The following is a 22,778-nucleotide window of genomic DNA, read 5'->3' on the forward strand; positions in this document are numbered from 1 at the left end:
GCCGGTGTCTATTGAGATGGAAGGGTCCCGAAGCCGGATGGGGTCGATGGGTGGACAAGTATCCACGGCGCCGATGGATCCATCCCCGGCGTCGGAAGGGTCCGGAGATCCTGTGATGATGCCTTTCGGCGCCGCTCTCCGACGTCAGCACACTCTTTGTCGACGCGAGGGCTGGAGGTGAAATTGCGGTCCAGGAGAAAGGTTGTTGGAGGAGAGGGAGTCCAAAGACAGCTCCTTGAGGAAGGGGAGATTGAGGAGCCCCAAAGTGAGTTTCAGGGGTTGGACACGGCCAGTGGGCTGGATACTTCCCCGGAGTGGGATTTAGCCTCACCAGGGGAATACACGGAGGAGGCAGCCTCATTCCATTCTGTCATCAGGAAGGCTGCTGATTTCCTAGAACTCCCACTTCCAATGGCACAGGTTAAGACCAATATCCTGACTGAGGTGCTTCATCCTGCCACGGCTACTGCAGATCCGTTGTTACCACTTAATGAAGCTCCTATGGATCCCATAGGAGAGGTTTGGAAGAAGCCTGTTTCTTCATCAGCAGTGAGCAGGTCGGTGGCCAGGCGGTATAGGTCGGCACCTCGAGACCCTGAATTTCTTTCAAAACATCCATCTCCTGAGAGTCTGGTCATGCAGGCCTCCTGTTCGTCACGGTCTGCTCCTGGCTCCTTCCCTGGTGTACCATCTGACAGGGAGTCCAAACGCATGGAGCAGTCGGCCAAGAAGGTTTTTTTCTCCTGCAGCATGGAACTGAAGTCAGCTAATGCTATGTGTATCCTGGGCAGATACATTCATGCAATAATGGATGCAGCTAAAGCAGCGTTGCCGGACTTGCATGGAGTCCTCTTCGATGCCCAGTCAGCCGCGAAGCAGGTCATACAGTCGGGACTTGACACCACAGACTCTGTTGCTAGAGCCATGGGAACCTCCATCGCCAACAGGCGTCATGCTTGGTTGCGCACATCTGGGTTCTCATCGGATGTTCAAGCCACGCTCTTAGACTTGCCCTTTGATGGTGCTAAATTATTTGGCAGTAAAGCTGACTCTGCGTTGGAGTGCTTTAAGGAGTGTAGGGCAACAGCAAAATCCTTGGGCCTGCAGGCTGTTTCGACCCCTTTTAGGTCCTTTAGACGACTGCAGGTATTTGGACGAGGGGCTTCCTTTCGTGGGAGATCGCAGAAAGCAGGCCAACAGCCTTCAAGCCTCCCTAATAGATCATTTAGGGGGCGGGGTAGAGTCTGCACTAGAGGGGCCACCCAACAGCAGCACCCTTCCTCTTCCTCTTCCACAGGGGGGATGCAACAGGGGAAGCAACCCTAGTCCTCTAACCATTGCGTCCCATGTGTCTCCGGTAGGGGGAAGGTTGTCTCTTTTTCTTCCCAGGTGGGAGTCGATACCATCCGATTCCTGGGTCATCAGTGTGGTAAGGAAAGGCTATGCCCTTCCCTTTCGGGAGATTCCTCCTTCCTTCCCTCCCCGTCCTTCCCTTTGTTCAGAAGATCATCTCCTGTTGTTAGAACAGGAGGTTCATTCCCTATTGTCAAAAGGTGCAGAGAAGTTGGTTCCCGAGCAAGAGAGGGGTCAGGGATGTTATTCAAGGTATTTTCTTATCCCCAAAAAGGATGGTCGCTTGAGGCCTATCCTGGACCTGAGGATTTTGAATTGGTTCCTCAAACAGGAGAAATTCAAAATGCTGACTCTAGCACTGGTGCTTATGGTGTTGAACAAGGAAGATTGGATGGTGTCTGTCGACTTGCAGGATGCTTATTTCCATATGTCCATTCTCAAGTCACACAGGAAGTATCTCCGTTTTGTGGTTGGGTCGCAGCACTACCAGTTTGCGGTCCTTCCTTTTGGTCTTGCTTCCACACCTCGGGTCTTCACGAAGGTGATGGCGGTTGTTGCAGCGGACCTCAGGAGTAAGGGAATAGTAGTATTCCCTTAACTGGACGATTGGTTGATCAAAGCAGAGTCTCCGGAGCTTGTGCTGCATCATCTGCAGATGACAACCCAGTTGTTGTTCAGTCTGGGCTTTTCGATAAATGTGCCCAAGTCTCACCTGGAGCCCTCTCAACGCCTCCTGTTCATAGGGGCAGTACTGGACACTACATCGAATCGGGCCTTTCCTCTGCCACAGCGGATTCAGGACATTCAGGCGTTGATTCCAATGTTCCAAGAAGGAGCAGTTATTCCAGTCCTCAAGGTCCTTCGTTTGCTCGGTTTGTTCGCTTCTTGCATTCTGTTGGTCACTCATGCACGCTGGCACATGAGGGCTCTTCAGTGGTGTCTCCGCAGGCAGTGGTTTCAGCACAGAGGTGATCTTGAGGAGTCGATAAGGATATCCAGAGACACTGCAGTGGATCTTCAGTGGTGGGGTGCGGTCGGCAACCTGTCTCAAGGAAAGCCGTTCTCTTTGCTGCCTCCAGTGACCACAGTAATAACGGATGCCTCCATTTTGGGTTGGGAAGCTCTTCTGGGGGACCTGGAGATCAAAGGTCGTTGGTCTCCAGCGGAGCAGATGTTTCATATCAATCTGCTGGAATTGCAGGCAATACGTTTGGCTCTCAAGGCCTTCCTCCCTTCCCTTCGCGGTCAGTCAGTTCAAGTCCTGACGGACGACACGACCACGATGTGGTACATCAACAAGCAGGGAGGAGTAGGGTCGTATCTTCTTTGCAGAGAGGTTCTGTGGCTCTGGTCCTGGGCGCAGGACCATCGGGTTTGCGTGATAGCAAATCATCTGGCCGGAGTTCAAAACGTGCGTGCGGACAGTCTCAGTCGGCTCCTCTCAGCCGATCACGAGTGGCGTCTTCATCCAGATCTGGTTCTTTACATCTTTCGGATATGGGCTTTCCCTAGGTAGACCTTTTTGCCACTCGGGAGAATGTGCACTGCCCATCGTTCTGCAGCCTTCAGTATCTGATGCAGGAAGCTTTGGGGGGCGCGTTTCAGATGTCCTGGAACGGCCAGTTGCTTTACACGTTTCCCCCCCCCATACCCTTGATTCCTTGAGTTCTGAGGAAGATTTGCCAAGACCGGGCCCAAGTCATACTAATAGCTCTGGATTGGCCAAGAAGCGTGTGGTACACAGACCTACTCCAACTCTCACTGTGCCCACCGCTCCGTCTTCCTTTCAGGGCAGACCTCCTCTCGCAGTTGCAGGGGTGGGTTCTACACCCCCACTTCCAGAGCCTGGACCTTCATGCCTGGAGATTGAACGGGGCAACCAGAGTTCTTTTTCTCTCCTATCGGGTGTGTGGATGTTATTTTATCGGCCTGGCGACACTCCACCAAATCTATCTATGCGAGCAGATGGGCTAAATTCGTTAAATGGTGTGGAGAGAGACAAATTAATCCCTTAAGTGCTGATATGTCGGACATATTGATGTTTGCTTTGTCGTTGGCACAGCCGAGATTGTGCTGTGGCCACGGTCAAAGGCTATCTTTTGGCCCTTTCGGCCTTCTTATGTCTTCCTGATCAGCCCTCTTTGTTCAAATCCCCTTTAGTGTTGAGGTTTTTGAAGGGGCTTACCAATAGGTTTCCTCCCACTCTGTTTTTCATGCCCCAGTGGGATCTAAATCTGGTATTAACCTTTTTGATGGGTTCTCCTTTTGAGCCACTTAATTCTTGCCCTTTAAGGTTTTTGGATATACCACCAGCCGTATTACGAGTCCATTATATCCTATGGAACTCGTAATACGGCTGGTGGTATATCCGTCACTTTACCGTCACTTTTGGGACGGATTAACACCTCCTCCAAAGTTGTAATAACCCCCTGTGTTTCTTACGGCCATCACGTCTGCTAGGCGTGTGAGTGAGCTTCAAGCTCTTTCTGTTCACCCACCTTTTACAACCTTTCATAAGGACAAAGTGGTACTGAGGACCAGGGCGGCTTTCCTCCCCAAGGTAGTGACTCCATTTCATTTGGGACAGTCCATCACTCTCTTGACATTCTACCCTCCTCCACATCCATCTAAGGAGGAGGAGAGGCTCCATCGACTGGACCCAAGAAGAGCTCTCAGCTTTTACATAGACAGAAAGAGAGAGTTCCGCTTGGACGACCAACTCTTTGTCGGATACGTGGGGAAGAGGAAGAGAAAAATTGATGAAGGCTGTGTAGATTACCCCCCCCCCCCCCTTCCCAAAGAGACATATTTCTCATGAATTACCTGAAGGGCCAAGATGTTATTAATTGTTCCATGCTTTTCTCTGAAGCCAGATTGCTCCAGGGGGATGATTTTGTTCAATTCTGCCCAGTCACTAATTTGGGAAAGCAAGAATTTAGCAACTATTTTGCCAATCGCATCCAGCAGAGCGATGTGGTGGTAATTCCCTGGACAATTACGTCCACCTTCTTATGTAGAGGGACAATAATGCTTCCCTTCCAGCTCGGGGGAATTTTTCTGGTTTCATAGCAAAGCAGAAGACCTGGCACAGGATTTTACTCCAGGTAAGAATGTCCTGTTTTATTACGAATACAGGGATTCAGTCGGGACCCATAGCTACCGAACTACGCATGTTTTTAAAAACATCTTCAATTTCATTCATAGAGGGGTGAGTATAAGAGGGGTCATCACCAGCTGGCGGGAGCTCCACAGCAATCCCATTAGATGCATAGAGACCAGATATGAAAGTGGACCAACTTGTTTCGTTGATGGCCAATGGAAGAGATCTAGTTCTTGAACCACACCCATCTGCTACCAATGACCAGAAACACCTTGGATGGCAGTTAAAAGCTGCTTACCTTACATTAATACAAAATTTGTCAATTGCATCTTTTTTTAGATGTGCTCTTAAAAGTCTCCTTCTTTTTAATCAGCTCAGCTGGATATGCCTTTCAAAAGTATATTCTCTGTATTGCTTGTGGGTAAGGGTATTGAATTCTCTGTTCAGGGAAATGAGGGGGCTGGGTTTTCTAAACTGCTTATTCTGGACCTTCTGGCGGGTGATCAAAGGTCACTGTTGCAGAACTTCTCCAAAACATTACCTGCCCAGTTTTCGAGGTTGTCAGCAACAGACTCTAATATACCTTCCAGCCTCTTAATCCCGTCATTGGACCGATGCATTCTACCATTTTTAAGTTTAAACTTTGATTTAAACCCATCTAGGCTCCAGGTATCAGCGAGGGGAATTTTCAGGTTAATAGATGCTTCTAGAGTATTATAATCACTGGGTTCTGCCTCTATCACTTTTATGTCATGTACCAAGATGAATGTCTGATAGCTGGTTGCCACATAATCCAGAATAGCTGTGCCCTGCTGGGATTTGTGCGTATAATGGGCTTGCGAACCGGAGGGGAGTCTACCATTTGCGTTGATACAGTTGCTCGCCTTTAAGTGCTCTAGGAGAAGCTTCCCACGCTTATCAGTTCTTATTTTATGGGGAAAGGTACAAGTGGGAATTCCAAAAGCTTCCTCTTTTACTACATCCCAGAACTGTAAGAGGGTAGGATTAGAGATTTTGCTGTTTAAATCCCCAACCATGACAATTCGAGTTGCAGGCTCCCTGTCGCAAAGATCATTCATAAAGAAATTAATAAAAATAAATATCTTAGCTAGGAGGCTATCATGGGAGGCACCAGGGGAGATTCAGGAGTTTATCAACACCAAGGGAGCTCCATCAGATCCCTCTGCAATGCCATATAAGATCACTGCCAGGAACAGATTGTTGTGATCTCTAAGACTTTTGTTATGCCATGTAAGCCGATTGGACAACAAACAAGCTACCCCACCCTTAGCGCAGCCTCTCTTTGAGGGGGTAGCATTACAGCAAAGTGAATAATATCTTTCGCATATGAGCTCCCCTATAAAACAAGTAGGCAGATTACGTCTGCATTTAAAGAATTCAAGAACTCAATTTTTTCCCCTCTTATTTTTTATGCTAGCAACATTCCAGGATACAAGGGTGAGCTCATTGCTAATGTGATGGTACTGATGGGTGAGACGTTGTGGAACAGCTGCTTAAGGCGACGGGTAACCAATTCCAGGAATAGGTGTTGGCACTTAATTCTTGGGGTAAAAGCTTTGGAGGGTCCCAAAGTGACATTTGACTCCTGTGTTTCCCTAGCAAGATAATTTAACCATGATGGCTAAGAGGGTAGATGTTGAGTTGGGGGAATGGACCCATCATGGGAACACTGTGAACTTACCAGCAAGCTCCCCACCGCCCTCAAAATTGGAACAACATCAATAAGTTTACATTGCAACCGCTCAGATTTTTTTTTTTTTAAATTGACTATCGGTTTTGAGTAAAAAGACACTCTTGTTTTGGGCCCAAAACCAGAGTCCTCCATAGACACCAGGTGTATGTCATTGCTTTCAATTAGACTAAGCGACTCTATCGCCGAAAAAAACTTTAAAGGTAGGGATCTATTTAAATATAGGCCTGTGTCAAACAGAAACATAAAATATAAAACCAAAGTGTCCACAGAATTTAGGGGGTCATTCCGACCCTGGTGGTCATGGACCGCCAGGGCCCGCAGATGCACCGCCAACAGGCTGGCGGTGCATCCAGGCCAATTCTGACCGCGGCGGTAAAGCCGCAGTCAGAAAAGGGAAACCGGCGGTTTCCCGCCGGTTTTCCTCTGGCCTGAGGAATCCTCCATGGTGGCGCTGCCTGATTCCGACCCCCTTACCGCCAGCCTGGTTCTGGCAGTTTTGACCGCCAGAACCTGGCTGGCGGTAACGGGTGTCGTGGGGCCCCTGCAGTGCCCATGCCAATGGCATGGGCACTGCAGGGGCCCCCTAACAGGGCCCCACCAAGATTTTCAGTGTCTGCATAGCAGACACTGAAAATCACGACGGGTGTAACTGCACCGGTCGCACCCTTTCCACTCCGCCGGCTCCATTCGGAGCCGGCATCCTCGTGGAAGGGGGTTTCCCGCTGGGCGGGCGGGCGGCCTTCTGGCGGTCGCCCGCCCGCCCAGCGGGAAACTCAGAATTACCGCGGCGGTCTTTTGACCGCGCAGCGGTATTCTGACGGCGGTACTTTGGTGGGCGGCAGAATGACCCCCCTAGTCTCTCTTTCCTTCTTATGAGTGGCGACCAGTCCAGCCGGGGCTTGAGCTATGCAGGGGCCCCAAATGGTTATGCCAGGGGATTCAAAGGCGTCAAACTTGACTGTATTGGAGGCGAGTTTTGTCTCGAAGTTGGTTCATCCATGCTTGGCCCTTGAGGGGAACAGAGAGGAGTATCCAGTACTTGAGATTCAGATATTACAATATGGTGACATTTAACTGGATCATCCAGAGATAGTGGTTCTTGTGACGAGGGGTGCCTCAATGAAATGCACCTTTTTTTACCTTTTTTAGAAATTCTTTGAGACAGTTTTTTAGCCTTCTTACGATTCTTCTTTTTACACTTTTGCATTGAAGAACAATTTTCTCCAGTCACTGTATTTGCGTTTAGGGCGAGCTTAAAAAATCTGGAATACTTCCTGTACTATGCTTTGGAATTCACCATTGAGTCTTTTTTCTGGAAAAAAGTCACTCAATACAAATCTGATTGAGTCTGACGGGCAATTAATAGCAGGTGAGTTCAAGGGTAGTACCTTAACCTGAGACTTACCGGCCTGAGAGCAGAAGTCAATTCCAAGATGGGCAACCGTGCTCTCTACGCCACAAGGCCGTTCTAGAATTCCTCCTTTGTGCAATGTGAACGGTTCATGGTTACTTCCCTTGTTAGCAATTAGTTCCTGTGGTATAGCTGAGACAGTCAGATCCCCCAACAAATGTTATTAATAGATTTAAAATAAATGGCAGAAGTCTCTGTAAGCTAAGAGAGGAGAAAGTGATTGTGAGGGTTGATTGGAAAACTGCTATTTATACTCAAATCAGGAGTTATTGAGAGATGTGAACATAATGAAGGATGGTTAGAGGGGGTACTGCTAAAGGCGGCATTAGGGGAAAAGATACAAGAGTGTTAACCCATGTTGCGGGCCAAATCGTTTATATAATTCTAAGTCCAAGTCTGGATGAGTGAAATCATCCAAATGATGTTCCAAGTCAACACTTTGGGGTGGGCCTCCTCAGTGGCTGCCACGAGCAAACCCTCCTTATCAAGGGCAAAATAGTCGGAGTTACAGACTGAAGGACGGAGGGTTTTGTCTGAGGTGACGAAGGTGCCTTACATAAACCATGGACCTCAGTGTGGGAGAGGACTACTGGGGAGGTGATGGGATCCTAAACTACCTTTTCAGAGATGTTGATGCGTGCTGAGCCCTTGAAGCCAGGGTGCTGTGGTTCTTCCAGCGGCAAAGTGTAGGGTGGGAACCCTTTGCTGTCTCTATGCTCTGTAGAGTGTAGGGGTTTCAGAATGAAAACTTAAAGTGAGTGTGTGTGTGTACGAAGACTGTGACTGTTGATTCCAACAAAAATATCTAGTAAGATGATAGGCCAAGATAAATATGAGTCTGCTCACAAGAGTAAACTGTAGTCACAGAACTACATAGAACAGGAAGTGGCAGTAAACAGCCTCTAGGAGAGAGACAGGATAACAAGGTTTGACTGAAGTAAGGGATGTACTAATATATGACAAGGGGTCTTTTAGAAGCTGAGGAAAAGCCATTTGGATTGAGACCAGCAGATGTGTGTTCACAAAGTTCATATAACAAAGTCAGAACTTGGACCTGCTATTGTAGAGGTTGTTGTACCCTGTGGAAGGGGAACAGAGACTTACATCAGCATTCTGAGAGGAGATTACTCCATAGGAACTGGGTGCAACAACTGAGGTATTCTCCCCTTTCTGATAGGAACAGAGTCCATGCAGAGGTCAGACCCTAAATACCGGACTGCAATGGAAAACATCCTTTAGTATGACGGATGAACCACAGGATGCAGTTAGAGCACAGCTTTTACAACAAATGTGACTTTACCACGCTTTCCTTTAACACGTATTTCACTACAGTGACGTGCCTTAGGGAAAGCAGCGTTGGACGTTAAAATACAATGCTTCCCCTACTGTAGCACAGACTGGAGTTGGAATAGTAAATTATACTGTTCCAAAGTCTAGCGCTTTCCCTAAGGCATGTCGTTGAAAAGATATGCTTAGTAAAGGAATGCATGTTTAAGATGCAATTGTAAAAAATGCGGAGTTAAAGGCATGCGTTGTTCTGGCATACAACCGACTGGAATAGACAGTGTATCAAATTTGGAATGAATTATCAGTGGAACTGAAGCCCAGAGTGGAAAGAATAACCAGAATACAGGATAGACAAAGATGAAGAGTAGGAAAACTGACATTACGAAAGAACAGGAGACAGAGACTATACTACATTAAAAATGGCTCAGGGATCATGTAGGAAGTTGGCTCTGTATATACTATTTCAAAGTAAGAAATAGTGTGCACAGAGTCCAAGGGTTCCCCTTAGAGGTAAAATAGTGGCAAAAAGAGATAATTCGAATGCTCTATTTTGTGGTAGTGTGATCGAGCAGTAGGCTTATCAGAGGGTAGTGTTAAGCATTTGTTGTACACACACAGGCAATAAATGAGGAACACACACTCAAAGACTTACTCCAGGCCAATGGGTTTTTATATAGAAAAATATATTTTCTTAGTTTGTTAGGAACCACAGGTTCAAGATTTACAAGTAATACTTCAAATGAAAGGTATTTCACTTAGGTACTTTAGGAACTTTGAATCATCACAATAGCATGTAGAGTTTTGGCAAAATTGGCAATAAGCTATTTTAAAAGTGGACACTGCAAAAATCAACATTTCCTGGGGGAAGTAAGTAGAGGTTAAGTTCACAGGTAAGTAAAACACTTAGAGGGTTCAAGGTTGGGTCCAAGGTAGCCCACCGTTGGGGGTTCAAGGCAACCCCAAAGTTACCACACCAGCAGCTCAGGGCCGGTCAGGTGCAGAGGTCTAGAGGGGTTTTGTAGGGCACCGGAGGGGACACAACTAGGCACAGAAAGTACACCCTCAGCGGCACAGGGGTGGCTGGGTGCAGAGTGCAAACAGGCGTCTGGTTTTGTATAGAAAGCAATGGGGAGACCCGGGGGTCTCTTCAACAATGCAGGCAGGCACAGGTGGGTTCCTCAGGGTAGCCACCACCTGGGCTAGGCAGAGGGTCGCCTGGGGGTCGCTCCTGCACTGAAGTTCAGTTCCTTCAGGTCCAGGCGTGGGGTCCCTTGTTACAGGCAGTCGCGGTCAGGGGGAGCCTCTGGATTTCCTCTGCAGGCGTCACTGTGGGGCTCAGGGGGGTCGTCTCTGGCTACTCACGGGCTCGCAGTCGCCGGGGAGTCCTCCCTGTAGTGTTGGTTTCCGCAGGTCGAGCCGGGGGCGTCAGGTGCAGAGTGGAAAGTCTCACGCTTCCGGCGGGAAACGTGAAGTCCTTAGAGTTGTTTCTTTGTTGCAAGAAAGTTGCAGATTGTTGAACAGGGCCGCTGTTCACAGGAGTTTCTTGGTCCTTGATTGCAGGGCAGTCCTCTGAGGCTTCAGAGGTCGCTGGTCCCTGTTGGATGCGTCGCTGTTGCAGTTTTCTCCAAAGTTGGGAGACAGGCGGGTAGGGCTGGGGCCAAAGCAGTTGTCGTCTCCCTCTTCACTGCAGGGCTTCAGGTCAGCAGTCCTTCTTCTTGGTAAGGTTGCAGGAATCTAGTTTCCTAGGTTCTGGGGGGGTGGGGCTAAATACTGAATTTAGGGGTGTGTTTAGGTCTGGGAGGGCAGTAGCCAATGGCTACTGTCCTTGAGGGTGGCTACACCCTCTTTGTGCCTCCTCCCTGAGGGGAGGGGTGCACATCCCTAATCCTTTTGGGGGAATCCTCCATCCACAAGATGGAGGATTTCTAAAAGTAAGAGTCACCTCAGCTCAGGACACCTTAGGGGCTGTCCTGACTGGTGGGTGACTCCTCCTTGTTTTTCTAATTATCTCCTCCAGCCTTGCCGCCAAAAGTGGGGGCAGTGGCCGGAGGGGCGGGCATCTCCACTAGCTGGGATGCCCTGTGGCGCTGTAATAAAGGGGGTGAGCCTTACAGCAACATGTCTGGTGTGTGGCAGGCTGGCAGAACTTAGTCAGCATACACTGGAAGTCGGGTATGTTTTCAGGGGGCATCTCTAAGATGCCCTCTGGGTGTATGTTACAATAAATTGCACACTGGCATAAGTGTGCATTTATTGTGCTGAGAAGTTTGATACCAAACTTCCCAGTTTTCAGTGTAGCCATTATGGTGCTGTGGAGTTCGTGTTTGACAGACTCCCAGACCATATACTCTTATGGCTACCCTGCACTTGCAATGTCTAAGGTTTTGCTTAGACACTGTAGGGGCATAGTGCTCATGCACCTATGCCCTCACCTGTGGTATAGTGCACCCTGCCTTAGGGCTGTAAGGCCTGCTAGAGGGGTGACTTACCTATGCCACAGGCACTGTGAGGTTGGCATGGCACTCTGAGGGGAGTGCCATGTCGACTTAGTCATTTTCTCCCCACCAGCACACACAAGCTGTGAGGCAGTGTGCATGTGCTGAGTGAGGGGTCTCTGGGTGGCATAAGACATGCTGCAGCCCTTATAGACCTTCCCTGGCATCAGGGCCCTTTGTACCAGGGGTACCAGTTACAAGGGACTTACCTGAGTGCCAGGGTTGTGCCAGTTGTGGAGACAAAGGTACAGTTTAGGGAAAGAACACTGGTGCTGGGGCCTGGTTAGCAGGACCCCAGCACACTTTCAAATCATAACTTAGCATCAGCAAAGGCAAAAAGTCAGGGGGTAACCATGCCAAGGAGGCATTTCCTTACAGATCATTAGAGATTTAATGAGTCAGGGAGAAAAATAAAGACAATGAGTTATGAGCAGGGCTTCAGAAATCAAGAACAGGATACTGCATTCGAGATCAGGCTGTATCCAGCAGCCACTGGAATGCATAGTGCTGGAACAGGGGACTCAAGGAATGTACCTAACAGGCACTGGAACAACTGGTTCCCTTTTTGGCACATGGAATTAATACAGGGATTCAGAATACGGTTAACCAGGTAACTGACTCAAGTAAGAAACCCAGAACTACTGCAAGCTCAGTAAATATGTGATCAGAGCCCCTATAGCAAAAACAGAAATTTCGATTATCAGGGAATAAAGGAAAAGCAGAAACAAGGTAAAACTGTGAAGCAAGGCAAGAGACCGATAAAGCATAATGCCGCAGAAAGCAGCCTAAAAAAGCAGGACACTGCAAAAAGCAACAGCTGGAAATAGGATTCTTCTCAGGTATTCAAAGATTCTCCATTGTAGGCAACTAGAGTGGAAAGCATGTGCTCCCAATAATGGTAGTTGAAATAGGAATTCTAGATGTGGAAGTCAGTTTTAAATCCCTCCTTCTAGCTCACACACTTACTACGTTTCATCCATCTATCCTTCAAACTTCTCTTGCTCCAACTTTCCATCCTACGCTCCAGAAATTCTTTTCTACATCCATACTCTCATGCCATCTTCCATCCTCCTCTCCATCCATCTTGGCATTCATCCATCCCTCTGTCCATCCTTCCTGCCACTTCTCTTACATCCTGTCCATCCCCCTTCCTTTGACTGGAAAAGGTCGTATTTATTAGCATCATGCAGGCTGGAGTCTACGATCAGAATGAAAGGAGCCATAAGCAATCACTTTAATGTTTTGCATTGGACTTAACTGTTTAGTGGCACCCACCCTCTGCTCATGCTGCTAAAATGGAGGTTTAATGATACACCTGTATACAATGTACAGGAACATTGGAATGTGTCACAGGTTTCAAATTAGTGTGTATTATGACAGAAAGCCTTCACATTGCGCCGCCTGATAGGAGTATAGGACGATCCTAACAGCTTGTTGGCATGAGATTTATGTTATAAATGACTTCAATTTTTCACTTAGCAGTAAAAGTGGTGCTTTGGGAGCTGTGTGAAGCATTGGTCCGGTTTTGAAGTGGAGTTATTAGAGTATTAGTGTTGTTATAGCCATTGCATCTCCAAAGTTGTGGGAACAGTGACCTTAAATTGGATCTCCTGAGTCCCAACCATAGCTTCTTGAGATGTAAAAAAAATATCAAATTAGATTTTATTGGCTTCCGTAGCTCTGTTCTTCTGTGGCTAGGGGCAGTATTCGAGATTGTCCTAGCGTGAGTGTAATGTTGCCCCTGTGTGTCGACTCTTGAAGTGGTGCTTGAACTGTGGAATACAAATTCACACACTTTACTTGTTATGGGCTCTCTTCCATGGTGGTCTTAACCTTGCCAGTACATCTGGAACTTTCAGACTCATTGGGATCGTGTTGGCCTGTTGCTGCATCTTCTGTCTAGCTCGCATGGCTGTCACAACCTCACAAGCCGTGCATCCCACAAAGTGAAATGCGGCCACCAGTGGTGATCCTAGTGCCAGACTTAAAGTGTTGCAGATTGCATAACGTCTACTCTACAACCCATCTACATCTGGTCGCACATCGCTGATGCTCTAGTCAAATCCACTGCACCAGCTCACGTTGCAGCACCCCTTTGCTTCATGCCCCATGTTTTTCTTCCAAAGTGCTAAGCAAGGGCTCAGCCTTCGCCGACTTTTGCACCTTTTTGTGCTTACCTACATGTTAAATATTTGAGCTTGGTATAAAGCTTGCTCTGTCCTTTAATATGATGACGCTAGCTGGAAGAATGTTGCCACCACATCTGCTGGGGGTATTTGTTTATTACGTAGGTAGTGTGTATATCTATCTATATATATATATATATATATATATATATATATATATATATATATATATATATATATATATATATATGTGTGTGTGTATGCATATAAAGAAAAGTTTGCTAGTGGGGCTAGGTCTGGGTCTTCTTTTGGCAGGCAGAGTTTTAACAACGAGGCGTGGACATGATGTAAATTGCTCTTCACGTCTCCTTCAAGTGAAGTAAAGTTGAAGCAAGACACCTTCGACATATGTACAATGGGAGCATGTTTTGAGACTCTTCTCCAAAACCTTATTTCTCAGAGTTAATCTAATTCCTATTTTACTGGTACATTAGTTTTAAACTTTGCCCTTGATCATTTTTCGTTGTTTGTTTGAGGCAACGTTATAAATCAGTTACCGTTTTCAGTAATTCCTGTCACCTTGTATTCGACAGTTATAGACGTTCAGTTATTACTGCTTATCTGGGTTTGTTTGGAGTATTACCTATACGCATGTTTGATTGTAGATTTGCTCCCCTTCAAGTTTTAGCTCGAGCTATGTTCTGTCTTTCTATAACATATTTGTTTTTAGCTCCGAGCAGGTACAGGGTAAATCTTTATTTTGCAATGGCTGGAAGGTTAATACATCATCCTTATTTAGAATTAGAAATTTGGATTTTTGGGAGCTCCATTGAAGACAATTGAGTGTTCTGAGTTCTAATGGCCAGTATAACTGGCTACAGCGGGCTAGAAGGCTATAGTGATGACAGATTGAATGATTTTGACACAAATCTGTACAAGGACAATGAAAACATTAGTTTGTGGGTGATTCATACCTCAGAATCGAGACTTTTGTTAGACGATAGTGGTATTTTACAGAATAAAAAATCTAAATGTGCGCTGGATTTAAAGTTATGATTTGATGAATTTATTTTTATGTATTGTACTTCTTACATAGTGCTCATACCACCATCTCACTAAAAGTAATGATGATAAGCTGCATTATATGATAAATGTATATCTTTGTAGCACATAGTTACCATAAGGTTCATATTTTTTAACTTGCAAAGGGCACCAAATGTAACAGAATATTGCCTCCTCCACAGTAGCATTTATTGAATGCTTTTTTACCTATTCTTTGTATAGCTAAGGATACTTTGAAGCTTCTGATGAAAGTGGATCCGGCCTATCGTATCACAGCTAATGAGCTACTTGACAATCCCTGGATAACGGTAGAGTATTTTAATTGCTTATGTACTATATCTTAATCTATTAAATAATGTCTAAACTAGTAACTGCAGTGCATTGCTTCCCTGAAAACACAGGATAAGTATAACACTTGTTCATTTGAATGTTTAAGCCCAGATATAAAAAGTTATAATTTTGTATTGCTTCTGTGGGGCACCCACCGATCTTGACTGTTTTCATTATTTTCTAAACAGGTTGAAAGCTTTGTTTCTTCTTATCTATTAGTTTATGGCAATTAACATGTTCATACGAATAGCATATCACTGGTGGCACGCTTCCATATGCCTGCAGTCCAAGATGATTTGTGTTAGACCTGGCATCCTTGGCGTGGTTTTTCCCTGTCTGCCTCTGCTTAGTGTATTTTTGACTGTGTGCTGGATTTCGTTTTTGCTGGTTTTGGTACTGTAGGTACTTTACCTCTACTGACCAGTGGTAAAGGCAAGTGTTCTCTATGTAAATTGTGATTATGATTGGTTATCCCTGATTGGCATATTTGATTTACTAGTGAGTACCTAGTAAAGTGCACTAGAGGTGCCCAAAGCCTGTAAATCAAATGCAAATGTGATAAAACAACCCATCCATTTATTCTTATGGTTTAAAAATCTTGTTACTTTCAAATTTGAGATCTTGACTTGTGTATGTTGTTTTTTTTTCGTTTGGTCTTGTTTGATTCGAATAAATATTGGCTATTTTTCTAAATTGGTGTGAAGTCCTTTTGAGGTGTTTTCAGTGTGTTTTTGTATGTGTTTGTGCAAATACTTTACACATTGCGTCAAGCTACCAAGGGGGTGAGCAGGGGTTTTCTGAGCTGTGTATATCCCTTACCCTGACTAGAGTGAGGGTTTCCACTTGGACAGGGTGTAAACTGACTGCCAACTAGAGACCCCATTTCTGACAGAGTATGTTATCTTGGCAACATTTATCATAAAGTGTGGCCCATGCAACAAAAGGACGATCCTTGGTGAGTAGCCCTCGGGTATGGGTCTGCAAATCTGTGTTGTAGGGTTTTGGAGCAGCCTACCACCCTACACCCACATCCTGTGAGAAATCTATTTACACTAAACAAAAATGAATGGGATATTTATCTATAACGAGTTCCCAACAAAAACCTATGTATCACATTAAAAAAATACAACAGTACACAGAAATGTGATAATCACATATTTTGCAGTTTATTTATTATTTTGTATAGCAGCTTCAGGATGCCAGAGAATCAGACAATTTATTTGGAACAAAGTACAGGTAAAAAATAACACTTGCAGTACAGTCTCAGAGTTAAATAAGCAAATAACAAAAAAATAGCAAAAAACTACAGCACTGTTTGCTATGTTATATTATGTTAATTGTATTGTATTTAAGTACTTTGCAGGTGGATAGACAGCTGTCTTCATGATGAGGTTATTCGAAAAGATAGGTTTTCAGGTTGGGGAAGTTCTGATGTGATGCAGGAGGCCTTTCCACACTTTGGGGGTGATGTATGAGAAGGCGAGGCCTCCAGCTTTTGTTTTGTGACTTCTGGGAATCCGGCTAAGCATAGGTGCCTGGGCGAGGAGTGGAAGTGAGCGTGGCTGTTGAGAGAGGTAGGGCCAGTGTTGTGAAGTGGTTTGTATGAGGCATTTGAACCGGGTGCTTTTGTGTATGGGGGGGGGCAGTGAAGTTTCCTGAGGTGTCAGGAGATGTAGGTGCAATGAGCTAGGTTGAGAATGAGTCTTGCTGCAGTGTATTGAATGGTTTGGAGCCAGTTCAGGAGATTCGTGGTGATTCCTGTGTAGAGTCTGTTGCTGTAGTCAAGTCTGATGGGGCTTAGGGCCTTCATGACTCTTTTCTTTGTTTTCTGGTTTCTTCTTGAAGATCTTTCAAATCATCCTCGGATTGCAGAAGTATGAGGTGGTTACTTTGTTTACTTGGGTTGGCATGTCAAGTTTGTCATTCATGATGGTTCCTAGTTCCTAGATTTCTGGTGAGGTTGGTGGGGCAAAGAACTGCTGGCCACAGGTGGAGTCCCAGGTGGGGGCTTTCCTTCCAAAGATCACCATTTTCAATGTGTTGCGTTTCAAGAAGTTGGACTTCATCCAGGAAGCTACCATGGACATGCAGGAGGTGAAGTTGTTTTTTTGTAGTCGGGGACTTGTCTGACAGGTAATTTGGGTGTCATCAGTGTAGCAAAGTATGTTGATGCCGTATATGTTTATGAGGTCTGCCACCAGGGTCCTATAAATGTTAAAAAGGGTTGGGCAGAGAGAAGAGCTTTGGGGGGGATGCTGCAGATGAGGTTCTTGACTTCTGGCATGCAAGGTACCAGGCTGACTTTTTGTGTTCTTCCTGAGAGGAAGGAGGAGACCCAGTTGAGGGCGGGTCCTTGGATTCCTGTTTCATGTAGTCTTTTGATCAAGGTTTGAGTTGGAAACCAGGTCAAAGGCTGAGAGTTAGAACAGTAGATGAATGACAATGAAGAATGTTTTGGGTTGAAAGCCTGCACTGATCGGCTTGAGTCTGGGCCCTTGGTCATCTGAGCATTGTACATAGAGCACTTTGGAAAAATGTAGACTTGAAAAGAATCACAAGTAGTAAAATGTTAAAAAAGAGCAAATATCAGAAAGACCTCAAGTGAGTACATGATCAACCTAAGAAGACAGTCTGTGTTGTGAGCTAGAACCCATTAATCATTCAGATTCAGATACTAGTTACCATACCATATGAGTGTTACCTTCTGCAGTTTATGAAAGTATGTCCTGAATCCAAAGATGGCCTTTGCTGCATAACTTACGCCTTCGTCTGAAATTCTGAAGTGAATCATCAGTTTTTAGCAAAACCATCTCAGATGAGGCAAAATGTCAACACTCAGTGTTAAACGTGAATCTTCCATAAGCAAATGAGAAAGCAGTTAGTGCTCACATTGTCATGTGTTGCCTGGTACGCACTTCAGTCAGGTGCTCAGTGTACCACCTGTTGAGTGACATTTAGCACAGTAAATCAATGAAGATCAGCTGGAGAAATTACATTTTTCTTAGCAATTCAGGTTTGATTGGAAATCTCTGAGCCATCACATTGCCTGGATCCCCAAGTGTGTTTTTTCAAGCACTTCTAGGTACCAAATCCATTTAAGGGACTGTTTGAACATGTTTAACTAAACCAAATTCTTGAGTATTCGAGGGAGATATGAAAGGCCATTAAAACCACTCAATCTCTCAAAGGATGTGATAGTTTGTCTTTAAATTTGTGCTTCTCTAATAAGCCCCATTACTTGCCACTTCTATTGTTATTTTAGATAAACTGGAAGCTTTCTGTCAATTATTGAATGTAAGCTGTGCTGACAGTTTTGTTTTTAATGAGCATGGTTGGAGGGAAGCGTGAATATCAGATGTGTTCTGGTGCCTCCGGTTATGGTCTGAGAGGTGGATTTGACATCGGTGTCTGGGTCAGACAAGGCTTGTAGTGAGAACTAGCAAATATCCTCCAGGAACTAGACTGTATGTGGAAAGTAAAAAAAAAAAATACGTCTTCATGTGGTGGATAAGATCCAAACACAACCCGTTAGCCTGCAATTTCTCTTCCCAGATGCACCCAAATGCCATCAGAGAGAGTGGGAGTCAGTACTACTCAGTAATATCTCCCAGGGTGGTAGTGACTTATTCATAAGATTAGAAGAATAGGTAAAGAATTATGCATTAAAGGGAAAATCTATTTTCTTTTCATAACGTGTTATCTGCGATAATTTGCCCTGCCAATTGGGTCTCTGAAATCCTCTTTGCAACTCCTGTTTCTCAATGCACCCAAAGACTCTGGGAACAGAAGGCAAAATAATATTTTTGGCCAAGGCCACAGGGGCATGGCACAATGGTCTCTCTCCCCTTCAGGTAAGTCTCCTAGGGAACTGCCTACCAAGTGGCCTTCCCATAAAACTGTTGTAGGAAGGAGAAGCTCTCTTCTTACTTTTAGAGAACGGTCTTGATGTCAAGACTTTTGGAAGCTCAATGTATTTTCCTTATCTTCGTAGTTAATTCCTATTTTAAAGATTATGAATCTGAAACTTCCAACTCCATCAGCGGGCCCGGCTGATTTCAAGGGCTTCGAGCTGGCCATCAGTGTCAGAGTTGCCAGAATTGCCTAACTTTGAGAAGCTCATTCACCTTAGGCCACTCCCCAGAGTGGATCTTCTTCTGTGGGTTTGATGATTCTGGTAGCTGCAATCCTGATGCTGCTGACTCTGTGCCTCCACACCTCCACAGGCTTCAGCCTTGTTACAGCTTCTGCGGAAGCCACTGCCTTTCAAGGTGCTGGCCCTCTGCATTCAGTGATACCATCCTTCCCTCTTACAATACATATGATGGCCTGTACCTGGACTAACAAAACTCAAGTTGTCTTGTTACATTTGCATAAGGGGACATCCCTTATCCCTCTCAGCCTCCTGATGAGTAAGCCTCCTCTTTTACTTTGAAAAGCAGCAGAGGCATTGAAGTTGACCTTGACCTACCTCTGAGGCAAAACCTAATGTTACCAAAGCCTTGCAAACCTCATATGCAGCTTCCGAACCTCTGGTAGCTTCAATGAGGCACTCTTGGAGCCATGTTGACTGCCTTGGAGAAGTCCTTTTTAGATCCAGCAGTCCATGGGCAAATTGCACAGTGACACTGGCAAATACCTTGTGTAGGAGGCTGGCCTGGCTTATAGTGGGTACCTTGTGGTACTTACACCCTGTGCTAGGTCCTGTTATCCCTTATTAGTAGAATAGAGGTGTTTCTAGCAGCTTAGGCTGATAGAAGGTAGCTATGGCAAAGCAGCTAGGCTGAACTAGGAGACATGCAAAGCTCCTACTATACCACTTATATCATATGGCACAATATCATAAGAAAACACAATACTCAGAGTTACTAACAATAAAGGTACTTTATTTTAGTGACAATATGCCAAAAGTATCTCAGAGGATACCCTCACTTAGGAAGTAAGTAATATCCACAAATTATATGTGCACAAACCCAAAACAGGTAAGTAACAGTAAGAAAAGTAGTGCAAACAATGTAGAATCACAATAGGATGCAATAGGTAGACATAGGTCTAGGGGCAACACAAACCATATACTCCAAAAGTGGAATGCGAATCACGAATGGACCCAAGACCTATGAGAGGTTGTAGAGGGTCGTTGGGACTGTGAGAAAACAGTAAGGGTGTCCAAGATACCCCACCCCAAGACCCTGAAAAGTAGGAGTAAAGTTACCCTACTACCCCAGAAAGACACAATAGTCGTGATAGGGGATTCTGCAAGAACCACAAGCACCAGCAAAATACTGAAGACTGATTCCTGGACCTGAGGACCTGTAAAGGAAGGGGACCAAGTCCAAGAGTCACGAAAGTGTCCGGGGGGGGGGCAGGAACCCACTAAACCCCGGATGAAGGTGCAAAAGGGCTGCCTCTGGGTGGAAGAAGCCGAAGATTCTGCAACAACAAAAAGGGCTAGGAACTTTGGATGGAAGATGTCCCACGGCGTGCTGGAGGTTGCAGAAGTGCTTCTATGCAGAAATACCACAAACAAGCCTTGCTAGCTGTGAGAATCGCTGTTGAGGTTTTTGGGTGCTGCTGGGGCCCAGGAATGACCAGGATGTTGCCCCTTGGAGGAGGAGACAGAGGGGGCACTCAGCAACTCAGAGCGCCCCCACAGAAGCAGGCAGCACCCACAGAGGTACCGGAACAGGCATTTAGAAGATCTGAGGACAGCGGTCGACTCAGAGTTACAAAGGAGGGTCCCACGACCTTGGAGTCCAACTCAGCGAGCTGGGCAATGCAGGACGGAGTGCTGGGAACCCAGGCTAGGCTGTGCACAAAGGAAGTCCTGGAAAAGTGCACAGAAGCCAGAGCAGCTGCAAATCACGCAGTACACAGGTTTGCTGTCTGGCGTGGGGAGGCAAGGACTTACCTCCACCAAATTTGGACAGGAGGGCCACTGGACTGTGGGAGACACTTGGACCCAGCTCCTGTGTTCCAGGGACCACGCTCGTCAGGATGAGAGGGGACCCAGAGGACCGGTGATGCAGTAATTTGGTGCCTGCGTTGGCAGGGGGAAGATTCCGTCGACCCACAGGAGATTTCTTCTTGGCATCCAGTGCAGGGTGAAGGCAGACAGCCCTCAGAGCATGCACCACCAGAAAACAGTTGAGAAAGCCGGCAGGATGAAGTTCTACAATGTAGCTGGTAGTCGTCTTGCTACTTTGTTGCAGTTTTGCAGGCGTCCTGGAGCAGTCAGCGGTTGATCCTTGGCAGAAGTCGAAGAGAGAAGTGCAGAGGAACTCTGGTGAGCTCTTGCATTCGTTATCTGAGGAATAGCCCAGAGGAGAGACCCTAAATAGCCAGAAAAGGAGGTTTGGCTACTAAGAAAGGAGGCTTGGCTACTGAAAGAGGTAAGCACCTATCAGGAGGGGTCTCTGACGTCACCCGCTGGCACTGGCCACTCAGAGCTGTCCATTGTGCCCCAACACCTCTGAATCCAAGATGGCAGAGGTCTGGGACACACTGGAGGAGCTCTGGGCACCTCCCCTGGGAGGTGCAGGTCAGGGGAGTGGTCACTCCCCTTTCCTTTGTCCAGTTTCACGCCAGAGCAGGGCTGGGGGATCCCTGAACCGGTGTAGACTGGCTTATGCAGAGATGGGCACCATCTCTGGCCATCAAAGCATTTCCAGAGGCTGGGGGAGGCTGCGCCTCCCCAGCCCTTCACACCTATTTCCAAAGGGAGAGGGTGTAACACCCTCTCCCTGAGGAAATCCTCTGTTCTGCCTTCCTGGGACTAGGCTGTCCAGACCCCAGGGGGGCAGAAACCTGTCTGAGGGGTTGGCAGCAGCAGCAGCTGCAGTGGAAACCCTGGAAAGGCAGTTTGGCAGTACCCGGGTTCTGTGCTAGAGGCAGAATGGTATTGGGGTGACAATTCCATGATTCTAGACATGTTACATGGCCATGTTCGGAGTTACCATTGTGACACTACACATAGTATTGACCTATATGTAATGCACGCATGTAATGGTGTCCCCGCATTCACAAAGTCCGGGGAATTTGCCCTGAACAATGTGGGGGCACCTTGGCTAGTACCAGGGTGCCCACACACTAAGTAACTTTGCACCTAACCTTCACTAAGTGAGGGTTAGACATATAGGTGACTTATAAGTTACTTATGTGCAGTGACAAATGGCTGTGAAATAACATGGACGTTATCTCACTCAGGCTGCAGTGGCAGTCCTGTGTAAGAATTGTCTGAGCTCCCTAAGGGTGGCAAAAGAAATGCTGCAGCCCATAGGGATCTCCTGGAACCCCAATACCCGGGGTATCTAGGTATGATATACAAGGGAATTATAAGGGTGTTCCAGTGTGCCAATGAGAATTGGTGAAGATAGTCACTAGCCTGCAGTGACAATTGTGAAAAGCAGAGAGAGCATAAACACTGAGGTTCTGGTTAGCAGAGCCTCAGTGATACAGCTAGGCACCACACAGGGAACACATATAGGCCACAAACTTATGAGCACCGGGGTCCTGGCTAGCAGGATCCCAGTGATACATATCAAACACACTGACAACATAGGGTTTTCACTATGAGCACTGGACCCTGGGTAGCAGGATCCCAGTGAGACAGTAAAAACACCCTGACATACACTCACAAACAGGCCAAAAGTCGGGGGTAACAAGGCTAGAAAGAGGCTACCTTCCTACACCTTGCAAACCAAATCTCTTGTAATTACATGCTTTACCAGAGAGCCTGGTGATTGAAGCCATATCCACTAAATTTCATCCAAGCACTTTTCTTGCTGCATCCCCAGACTGAGAGACTAAGAGGACGGGCTGGAAATATTTGATCTCTGCCAGCCTTGCCCTTCCACCAACAAATGCCATGTGGCTTATGGTTAACTAAATCCATGCTCTACGGAGC

At 46.3% G+C, this 22,778-nt stretch overlaps 1 protein-coding gene across 3 annotated transcripts in view; it reads left to right on the plus strand.

Annotated features, from left to right (window-relative positions):
• Nucleotides 1–22,778, plus strand: part of STK33 (serine/threonine kinase 33) — a 788,409-nt gene that overhangs the window by 559,214 nt on the left and 206,417 nt on the right. For all 3 annotated transcript variants that reach the window (XM_069223669.1, XM_069223668.1, XM_069223670.1), the window contains one exon: nucleotides 14,771–14,856. In XM_069223669.1, coding sequence (XP_069079770.1) covers nucleotides 14,771–14,856 — 86 coding nt within the window. The remainder of the gene's footprint in view (nucleotides 1–14,770; nucleotides 14,857–22,778) is intronic.

Source organism: Pleurodeles waltl, chromosome 3_1 (genome assembly GCF_031143425.1).
Source record: "Pleurodeles waltl isolate 20211129_DDA chromosome 3_1, aPleWal1.hap1.20221129, whole genome shotgun sequence".
Taxonomy (NCBI): domain Eukaryota; kingdom Metazoa; phylum Chordata; class Amphibia; order Caudata; family Salamandridae; genus Pleurodeles; species Pleurodeles waltl.